Source organism: Harpia harpyja, chromosome 14 (genome assembly GCF_026419915.1).
Source record: "Harpia harpyja isolate bHarHar1 chromosome 14, bHarHar1 primary haplotype, whole genome shotgun sequence".
NCBI classification, from domain to species: Eukaryota; Metazoa; Chordata; class Aves; order Accipitriformes; family Accipitridae; genus Harpia; species Harpia harpyja.
Window position 1 is genome coordinate 653,564 of NC_068953.1, and position 9,841 is coordinate 663,404.

Below are 9,841 nucleotides of genomic sequence, written 5' to 3' on the forward strand. Positions count from 1 at the left end.
CTGCTCTGCACATCCCCGTGCTCCTGCCTCCTCCTGCCCTTCCCATCATGCTGGCTCACAGACCGTGACACGTACCAGGACGATCATGTCCCAGAGCTCCTTCAGCAAGCGCACCTCCCTGTGGCATGCTTTGAGCTGTTTATATTCTGGGACTGCCACTTCAAACAGCCCGGCTGACTTGGACAGGGCTGCCATGTCGCTCTCCATGGCGGCGATGCTCTTCTGTTGCTGGCCGGAGAAAAAGAAAAGGACTCAGCCGGGAACCGTGTGCCAGGGACACGTCTCCTACCCCAGCGATGGCTCCATCCCCACTGCAGCGCGGTGGGGACAGGAGAGTCGCTGCCGCACGGCCGGACCCTCCCCATCAGGAGCCAGAGCAGCTGTCCCTCCCCAGCCCCCCTGTGTAGCAGCATCTTGTGCACAGGGCCAGGGGAGGCCAGGCAGGGCCAGTGGGGACAGCGGCGGCCCTGGCATCCTCCCCTTCCTTACCTTGTCCAAGGACTTGTAGGGATCTGGGTCAGTGTACGAAAAAGGGGCTTTTTCCCGGAACCTCTCCCGGAAGGTGTGCTGCCGGACCTGCGCGGGGACGACGGGGCTCAGGAGGGGCAGCCAGGAGCTAGCAGCCGGGGAGAGCAGCGGGGTCTTCCCAAAGCTGCTGAGAAGCTGTTTGCTTGCCCCCAAGCCCCAGGGCAGGCACCTCGAACTGCTGGCACTTTCTGCGGATGATGTTGACCTCGTTGGCTTGCAGGGGTGCTGCGTTATGCTTGACGCGCAGGCAGAGCTTCTTGGTGCTGTCCCAGCGCTCGGGCAGGTCCTGCAGTGAGCACCGCGTGGTGTCGACAGCCTGGCCACAGGGAGCCCGTGCCCGGCCCCCTGCACCCCGAGCAGCTCACGTGAAGCTGCAGGTGGATCTCCTCCGGCATCTCCTCTCCATAAGTGCTGAGCAGGGCGATGGTCTCCTTCAGGGGCTCAAACATGCTGTCGGTCGCTGCCTGCCTCTCCTTGACCCTCATCAGGTGCCCCATCACCCCCACCAGCCCATCATAGTCTCCTTCCTCCAGAGGTTTACTCAAGCCGGCATTTGCCTCTTGGATGAAATCCGCCAGCTCCTGGAGACTGGGAAGAAGGTGGCGGCGCTCACCGGGCGTCCCCATCGGGGCTCACAGCCACCCCAGTGCTTACTCAGGGTTTGCTCTGCAGGACACAGCCCCCGGGGACTTGTCCCCGTGGGGGTGCCCAGCACCTTCACGGCTCCGTCCCTCAGGGGCCAGCCCTGTCCTGCCACACAGTGGTGCCTCTGCCACAGCCCAGCCAGGCTCCGGTCAACAGCAGCACCCCATCCCCACGCTGGGGCTCACTGGGCCCCTACCTGGTGGTGACGTGGCTGGCAAGGTGCTGCCGGAGCGTCAGACCCCGGCGCCTGATGGCACCCAGCAGCGCCTGCTTGAAGGGGCGGCAGTCGCTCTGCAGCCACCCCCCAAACACCTCGGTGTTGTCGAACTCCGACACCTCCTCGCACAGCGCCTCGCACGCGTCAATCTGAGGACGAGATCTGGTCACAGCCCGTAGCTGCCACCTCCCCGGGCACCGAGCACCTCCCCAGGTGCCCGGTGTCCTCCTGGGCGCCCAGCGTGTCCCCAGGCACCCTCCCCATACCTCCTGCTGAAAAAGTTGGAGGGACGGGGTCCCGTGAGCTGGGGGCTCCCCCAGCCGTGGCTCTGGCTCCTCGGGGCCGGGGGCACTGCCCAAGGTGAGGAAGCGCTGCAGGAACTCCCCGGGGTCCTCCAGCCACAGGTGGGCTTGCTCCTCAAAGCCAGCGCTGTACTCCTCACCTTCTGCCATGGCACTGACCACCAGTGACACCACCTCGTCCCGCATCCTGCTGAGATCTGCCTGCTCCTCCAGGGTGGTCTGAAGGGACAAGCAGAGCTCTTGAGGACCAGCTGGGGCGACTGGGCATCCTCGCCCACCTCCAGCTGAGCCAGGAGGTGCTGCCCGCCATGGACTCACCTTGTAGCTCAGCTTCCCCTCCAGCAGCCGAGGCATGCATGCCGCGGATGCGTAGGTATCGCTGAGCAGGCTTTCCATCAGCTCCAAGAAGCTGTTGTCATCTCCCGCCTCCAGCGAGGGATGGTACCGCACTCTGCCGTCGCACAGCTCCATGCGCACCTCAAACAATGGGGCCACGTTGGCCTGAAAAAGGTCAGCGCCCCATGTGGTGCTTCACACCCCACGTCCCCTCCGGCCCCCAGCCCTGCAGTCCCCCCCCAGAGGGGACAAGGGAGACACCAGCACCTCTGGCACTTGCTGCCCGGGTGCACCAGGGAGCACTGGGACAGGCATGTTTGGCCAGTAAACAAATGCCTGAAGAAAATAACAGTGAGTGGTGGGACATCCCGAGCATCAGGAAAACAGGGGCACCATGCCACAGGGCAAACCTGGACCTACGTCAGGGGCCATGTTGGTGAGCAGCAGCTGCAGAGATTTGTGGACAAGTCTGAAAAGTCCGTCCAGCACGATTCCATCTATGTATCCCACATAGTCCAGCCATATCTGCGACGACTTGTCAGCCTTAAGCAGATCTGCATTCTCCTGCAAGCAGGAAAAAACAATTAGTATTTGTCAATAAGTGTCCAGCAAATGTACCAGCTCCTAACACTGTGAGTGAGCCCTCTCTCATTGCCCCTGGGGGTTTGTCCTGCCTGGCTGTTGCACGGATCCTGCACCCTTCCCTTTGTCCCAGCTGTACCACACCAGAAGCTGCAGCCAAGACCTCACCCGAGCAGGGAGTGGATTTCTGGAATCCGTGTGAGGTGTTCAACGGTCTTTCACTGGAGCCTCTTCTCAGCAGAGACCACAGGATTGCACCCCAGGTTTGAGTTCACAGCTCACAGTTACAGAGCAGGGGACACCACTGGGTTCTGAGCATCGCAGCACACGAGTGCTGGACACACTCCTTGTTAAACCAACTCTGACTGAAGCATCCTGGGATGTGTCTCACCTCCACCATCTCCTGGATCTTTACACCTGCATCCCTAATGGCAGCATAGCGCTTGGTTAAGGTGTTTGCTTTCCCATCCAAGTCCAGGAGCGCTGCCTCCTTGTTGTCCTTCCTTTCAAACAAGGGAGCAGCTGAGCACTCCTGCAGGGAGAAGAAAACAGGGCTGCTCCGCTGTGCTGGGGAAGGGTCAATCCCTGCAGGAGGCTTCCTGGGAAAGCTCTCATAAAACACCAGCAAAAGCTACCTCCATCAGTTGGGTGATATTTTCCAAGTTTAACTTCGCTTTCTGGACCCTGGTTTGTAAGTCATACAAGATCTCTCTCATCTCTCGGATGTACTCCATGACACCTGGGAGGAAAACGCACATCCAAGCTTGACAGGTTACACAGTCGCCTCCAAGGCAGCAAGCCGTGGTTGGGGCGCTTTGGGGCTATTCACCATGGCGGGGGCACACCGTCCGGCCCCCCGCCTCACCCACCCATGCCTGCAGGGCAGGGGTCCGTGTGTTGGGTGTGATGGCTGTGGGGACCCGACGGCAGCCGCCGGGTGGGAGGCAGGACGGTGCCGGGGACCAGGGACCCCCGGAAAGGAACAAAGAGGATCTCTGGCCTTGGGCTGCCACGGGTGGGTTTGTACCTTCATGGTGCCAAAACAGGGTGCGCTCCGCGCTGGCCAGCTGGCTGTCCATGGCCTCCAGCTCCCCTGCCACCAGTGGGAACTCCACCGGCAGCAGCCTCTGCTTCACCTGGGGAGCCAACGCATCCGCAGGTGAGCGCTGCAGGCAGCGGAGGGACCCTGCTCCACCTGAGACGCGCTTGCTAGGGCACTGGTTTTACAAAGGAATGGGGTCCCCACCCCACCAACATGGAGCTTGGGGGGCAGAAGCAGGCCGGTGTGGTGGCAGCAGCAGCAGTTTGGCTCAGCCATGGGACGAGCAGGGACCCAGGGTGCTGGTGAAGTGCCTGCTGTACCCCAACCCTGCCAGCCTTCCAGGATCTGGTTCGTAAGAGCCTCTCCCCTGGGGGGTCCCCAGCCAGTCTCAGCCTGGCCAGTGCTCAGGGCATGGAAAAGCAGCCAGGTTGTCTCCCCTTTGCAACCTGCCTCATTGTACCAGCCAACGATAAGATCCAGGTTGTCCACAAACTTTTGGAAAGTCTCATTTTGAGCAAAGAGGCTCTCAGCATTGCCTGGGATATCCTTCTGCTGCTGGAAGTTCAAGTACTTCACCTCCCGCAGAACAGTGACGAGCTGTGAGACACGATGACCAGAGAAAAGGCTTGTTAGTAAAACCCAAAATGTCCCACCACAGCCTCTGAGAAAGTCAGATTTACATTCAGGTGAGGGACTGCTGGCATTCCTCTGCACCAAGCTGGCTGCCTGTGCCAGCACCGACCTCTTTGCTGAAGTTCACGCTGAGGAGGGAAGAGCCAGGGTCCCTCAGGATCAAGGGCTGCTCCAGGCTGAAGTGGCAGTCCTGGCCAGCTCCATGCACCCATTCCTCGTAGACCTTCTTGCGGTAACCTTGCAGCAGTCCCATAATTTCTTTGTACTTCCCAGATACCAGTTTAGCTTCAGCACTGACCATCACACTGTCAAGGTCATGATAAAGAAGCAGTGGCTGCAGTAGGGCACGGGAGGAGACACACACGGGGCCAGATCCTGCGCCGGCTGCTGGCCCGCATCCCTGTGGGGTGACAGGGTGACCTGCACGTACGGGTGGCTGATGGCGAACAAGTCCCTGTGTGGCCCCTCCAGCCGCTGCTGCAGCTCCAGAGCCCACTTCAGCTGCCCGGCCACTGGCGGCATGTTTTTGTTGATGGCCGGGCCACCCCCGTGCAGCGGCAGGGAAGCGGTCTGGGCATCATACAGCGCCTTCACGTTCTCCAGCTCAGCCTTAAACATTCCCAGCAGGGCTGAGTAATAGGGGGAAACCTCAGCCTTTATCAAAGGTCGCTCCAACAGGGAGGCAAACATGTGCACCAACTGCAGGAGAAAGAGGTGTCGGCTTCTGTGCTCCAGAGCATCACTGGAACGGCCCAGTGACAGCCCCACGGTCACTCTCAAGCGCAGGTGCAGCGTGCTGGGCTGCAGGCAACGTGCCTGCTGCCAGCCTCTGGCGCTCAGGCAAGGATGCCCTGTGCCCGAGGCCAGGACCCGTCGAGCCGGGGGGGGGCACGTGTACCTTCACAGCGGATGCCAGGCAGTTGCAGTCATCAAAGCCTTGGCAGAAGATGGTGGCCAGCCGCCTGTCTGCATCCTGAATCTTCTTCTGGAACTCTGCAAAGTCTTTGTTCAATTTCTGCCAGTAAAAGCAAAATGATTTAAGCTGGCACAGCCTCTGCACTTCCTTCCCAAATCCTTCCTGAAGGATTCGCTGAACCCAGACAGCCAGGAACCCCATGACCTGCCCCAGCGCAAGCATGCGTGCTGCCACGGGACAGTTTTACACACAGGTCTTCCAGTGTGTTCTGGCAAGTGCTTTTTTTTTTCATTTAGCAGATGCTTACACTTCCATACCAGCAGTCACTCACCTCTTCTGCAGGATCTAAGGGATCATATTTGCAATCAGCAAAACTCTTGATGAGTTCGGACACCTCCTCGTAGATCTGAAACATCTGGCTCCCCAGGATATTTCCTCTCACTCCTCCCAGCTCTGCCTTCTCCAGCTTCAGAAACTCGATAGCTGTCTGGTACAGCTCCTGGCAAGCACAGACTATCATCTCACCCGGCTCCTCTGTGGGAAACCTCGGCTCCCTGAGCCCCAGTGCTGCGGGTGCAGGAGCTGCAGCAGGCACAGGGCTGCATCCTGCGAGTTCACCACTCCCGAGGAGCATCCTTCCCAGAGGGCACTTTGTGGCCTGGCTGGGGGTACCCATCCAGCCCCAGGGGTGCAGGGGCACTGGTGTCCTGCTGGGGATGATGCCGCTGCGCTCCCAGCAAGGCATCACTGCTGGGCTCCCACCTGCCCTCTGCTCCTTGCCTGTGCGGGCAGCCCCAGCCCACCCTGGGGCTGGAGCAGAGTTTGCCCCTGTGCTGCTCTCAGGGGACCACCCCAGCATCCTCAGGGCACGGGGAGCCCACACGGGCTGGTGCCGTGCCCCAAAATGCTGTGCTGTCACCTCAATGGTCTTGAGCCTGTGCAAGAAGGAGTCCATTCTCCTGAAGACGAGGGAAGGGGGGAAACCCCAGAGCTGCGGCTCCTCCTGGAAGCAGAGAGGGGCCATCAGCGAACAGAGCTGGGGTGTTTGGGGCCAGTCGGACCCGCACCATCGCTGGCACCCACCGGGAACAATGTGGGCATCAGGTCGGAGCAGTAAGTGCTGTAGGACTGGAATAGCTTCTCTATGGTGGAAATGCTCAGTCTGATTCCTCCTAAGACCTCTTCGGTTTCTCCTTGCAGCCCCTTCATCACGTCCTCTGGGCTCAGGAATTTACGGGTCTAGGACAGACAGATGCAGGCAGGGGCGGTTGGCAGAGGGGAGCGTGGGGGGCTCCTCCTGCCCCCATCCACCCTCCGGCCCCATGGGCTCTCTGGCGATCACCTGCAGCCCACACCTGCCCCAAACCCCCTCCAGCCCTACATAGGGGCTTTGCTGATCCCTTGGTTGGGGCATCTCTACATCATCCCAGCTGGGCTCCCCGTGCCTGCCCCGTGTCACCCCTCCTGCCAACGGTCCCACAGTGGGGCAGCAGGAGGAGACGGTGATGGCTCGGTGCTGCCCTACCGCTGTCCCGCTGGAGCCGGCGCCGGCCCCGGGGCTCTACCATCTCAATGAGGAGGTTGCAGATCTCCTGCAGGACGACGATGGCGCGGGCAGGCGAGCTGTAGTACTGGCAGTGAGCCCGGAGGAGGCGGACGGTGCACAGTGCCCCATCCAGGTGGGGCTGCAGCTGTGGGAGCAGAGCCCCGTTAGCGCGGGGCCGTGGCCATGCTAACGAGGGTCCGGCAGAGCCGGGGTGGATCCACACCCACAAGCAGCCTCTGGGGCTCAGCGTTGCTGCCTCTACCTGGATGATGAAGCCAGGCAGTACCTGGTTATTTTGCCACACACAACTTACCTGGGAGTAATCCACTTGCTCCATCTCTTCCAGCAGGATCCGAAGCGGTTGCAGGTGGAGGCTGACGTCCTTGGCTTCCTCCAGGCCTGGGCCAGGGGAGAAACTCCACGTTGGGGATGGGGAAGCCTCACCGGAGAGGCGAGAGGCAGCTGCCCACCACAGCACCCGGGGGCTTACCGGCACTGACGTCCCTGAACATGCTCTGGAGCGCTGGCCAGTAGCAGCTGTTGGCCTTCTCCAGTATCTCGGCCAGTGCCGTCACTCGGGGTGAGAGCAGCTGGCAGGGGAGAGGTGGGGGGCTCAGCGCTGGGAGCTCAGCACCAGGGACACAGGGCTGCCGGCCGCTCACGGGCGAGGCGGGTACCTGGTCGTTGATGCACTGCAGGTTGCCCATCCTGGTGTGCCAGAACTCGAACTCGGTCCTGGGCAGGGGGTGCAGCCCCTCCAGCAGCGGCTGCGCCGAGTCCTTGCTCAGGATGTCTCTGATCTGGTGGGACCACTCAATGATGATGGTCTCGATGGCGTGCAGCACTGAAACGTCCACGGGCCCTGCCAGGCTGAAAGGCAGCTGGGTTATGCTCCAGCAGCGGGACTGGCCCCGAAGCGCACTGGGGGAGCCCCACACGCCTGTTTGTTGCCAACTCTGTCAGCACAGCAGCCTGTACGAGCCTCTTGAAGGTGCTCTGCTGCTGAGGGGTGGCTGTGCCCAGGGATGCTCAGGGACCAAGCCAGTGTCCCAGCTCCTGTCCCTCCCAGAGGGACTCATGCTGCCCTGGGCTCCTGCCAGGCTTCGCTGGCACCGAGCAGTGCCGGCAGCACTCACCATTCCAGGACGGTGTTGGAGCCATCCTGGCCATCCAGGTGGTCAGGCAGCGGGAGCAGCGGCTTCCCCTGGATCTTCCCACCCATCACAAACATCTCGTTCTTCAGCCGGTGGACTTGTCGCCTGATGTCCTCCACCACCACCCCAGGCCAGCCCGCCGTGTTCTCCTTGCTCAGGAGCAGGGGGGACATGACCTGGAGGAGAGGGCTCAGTTGGGCGCTCGGTCGAGCTCTCCCCTTGCAAAGGGCAGCATGCAGCCATGCTGGTTTGCACAGCGTCCCCTCTTGCTGCCCATCCAAGCACGGTCTCAGCCCAGCCACAGCTCTGGCAGCCACTGATGGGTTTTGCTGAGGTTTTTCTCATCAGCGTGACCAGGAATCCCCTCACCCTCTGGTGGGTTTCCCACTCTCATGTGTTGGGAAGTGCTGGGAGCAGAGCAGTGAGTGCACCCAGCGGGGTCAGAGGCTGGTGCATGAGCAAAAGCCCCTGGCATTGAGGAGGAGGAATTGCAGGGGCTCCTGGGACCTGACTCAGCTTTTGGGTGCTCTGGGCTGGCAGGCTTCTGAGCGGGAATATTTATCAGAAGTTTGAGAAAAATCCACTCAGACATTTCCCAGCTGTGGGGCACAGAGAAGGGGGAATTACGCTGAGTTTTTAAAACCACAGGGAGGAAGCGATCCAGCTGGGGCCTGGGAGAAAAGTGGGCTTGTGACCTTCACCCAGCTCTGTGTCCTGGTGGGGCTCAGCCAGCCTACGAGCACAGCGGGGCAGGCGGCCAGGAGCCACCGCGCGGCCAGGGCCAGCGCCTGGAGCAATTCTTCTTCTATTAATTTAATTTAGTTTCTTTTTGTGCCCACCTAAAGTTCTGGCTACAGCAGCCCGCAGCGGGTCTCCAGGCAGCAGCGGTGTGCGCAGGGAGCTTGGCTCATCCCACTTGCCCCAAGCCTGCACCCGGTGGCCGCCTGTGTGGGCAACTCACCTCCTCCACCACGGTGATGAGCTGCTCCACGGGCGAGGGGCTGATGTCTCCCACCAGCAGCCCGCTCTGGCAGTTCTCCTGGGTGATGTTCTCCCTCTTCTTCTTCACGAAGTAGACACCCTTGCCCCTGAGGGTGGTTGGGAAGCGGGTGGTCGGTGAGAGCTGCCCGGCGGGATTCAGCCCCAGAACCAGCTCCAGCATGTCCTGCTGCCTGAAGAACTCGTCCAGCACGGCCATAGCCTCCTCGCTGCCCACAAACTTGTTCCACTTGTCCGGCCGGACCCGCAGCAGCAGCGTGGTGAAGCTCTCCAAGAAGCCATGCCGCTCATCTGGCGTGGCCGACATCCCACGGGCACCAGGCTCGGCCGCAGCTCCCCAGCACCTGGGGCAGCGGGAGAGGGGGCAGGTAAAGCCCCACTCAGCCAGGGGCTGTGCAGACCCCGCACCCCAACCCCTCCACACTCCCCTTGCCACCCCCCCCGCCACTGCCCTCAGCCTTCCCTCTACACGCTGCAGCCTCACAGAGACCTGCCAGCCCCATCGCCCCCACCGGCTCCATAGCCCCCCCAGCCTGCCCCATCCTTGGCCTCGTCACCCCTCCTGTCCTTGGCCCCATCGCCCCCCAGCCTGCCCCAATCCTGCCTGGCCCTACTGCTCCCCCACCCTGTGGCACCCCTCAGCCCTCCAGCAGCCTCCAGCCACCGTCCACAGCCCAAACGACGCCAGCACCAACCGACGCCAGCACCAGCCCCAACCGACACTGGTGCCAGCCCCAACTGCCTCGGAACTGCAGGGCAGCCCCCCACCCCTCAGCATCCCTGCCTGCCGTCCCTCAGCGAAGGCTCTTTGCCCACATATCCACCACCCCGGCTAGACTCACACTGTGGTGCCAAGGGCTGCCCCATCCGAGGCACGGGGCAGGCAGGGTCCGTGGCAGGGGCTGCCCCCGGCTCCCCGCCATGGTCCATGTCTCTCCTTG

The 9,841-nt window shown here is 61.8% G+C and overlaps 1 protein-coding gene across 2 annotated transcripts in view; it reads right to left on the bottom strand.

Annotated features, from left to right (window-relative positions):
* DNAH17 (dynein axonemal heavy chain 17) overlaps positions 1-9,287 on the bottom strand; it is a 38,655-nt gene extending 29,368 nt beyond the window's left edge. The window contains exons 1-24 of one of the 2 annotated variants that reach the window (XM_052807558.1): positions 8,863-9,287; positions 7,884-8,077; positions 7,425-7,617; positions 7,238-7,337; positions 7,061-7,146; positions 6,767-6,892; positions 6,285-6,440; positions 6,121-6,204; positions 5,533-5,700; positions 5,184-5,300; positions 4,716-4,984; positions 4,395-4,590; positions 4,103-4,249; positions 3,638-3,746; positions 3,246-3,349; positions 3,002-3,142; positions 2,449-2,592; positions 2,011-2,193; positions 1,657-1,911; positions 1,370-1,539; positions 894-1,116; positions 698-814; positions 490-576; positions 76-228 (exon numbers count right to left, since the gene is read on the bottom strand). In XM_052807558.1, coding sequence (XP_052663518.1) covers positions 76-228; positions 490-576; positions 698-814; positions 894-1,116; positions 1,370-1,539; positions 1,657-1,911; positions 2,011-2,193; positions 2,449-2,592; positions 3,002-3,142; positions 3,246-3,349; positions 3,638-3,746; positions 4,103-4,249; positions 4,395-4,590; positions 4,716-4,984; positions 5,184-5,300; positions 5,533-5,700; positions 6,121-6,204; positions 6,285-6,440; positions 6,767-6,892; positions 7,061-7,146; positions 7,238-7,337; positions 7,425-7,617; positions 7,884-8,077; positions 8,863-9,207 — 3,867 coding nt within the window. In that variant the 5' untranslated portion in view covers positions 9,208-9,287. Of the gene's footprint in view, positions 1-75; positions 229-489; positions 577-697; positions 815-893; positions 1,117-1,369; positions 1,540-1,656; positions 1,912-2,010; positions 2,393-2,448; positions 2,593-3,001; positions 3,143-3,245; positions 3,350-3,637; positions 3,747-4,102; positions 4,250-4,394; positions 4,591-4,715; positions 4,985-5,183; positions 5,301-5,532; positions 5,701-6,120; positions 6,205-6,284; positions 6,441-6,766; positions 6,893-7,060; positions 7,147-7,237; positions 7,338-7,424; positions 7,618-7,883; positions 8,078-8,862 lie in introns of those variants that run through there. The other variant, XM_052807557.1, reaches the window with a different exon arrangement.
* Between the last annotated feature and the right edge of the window lie 554 nt (positions 9,288-9,841).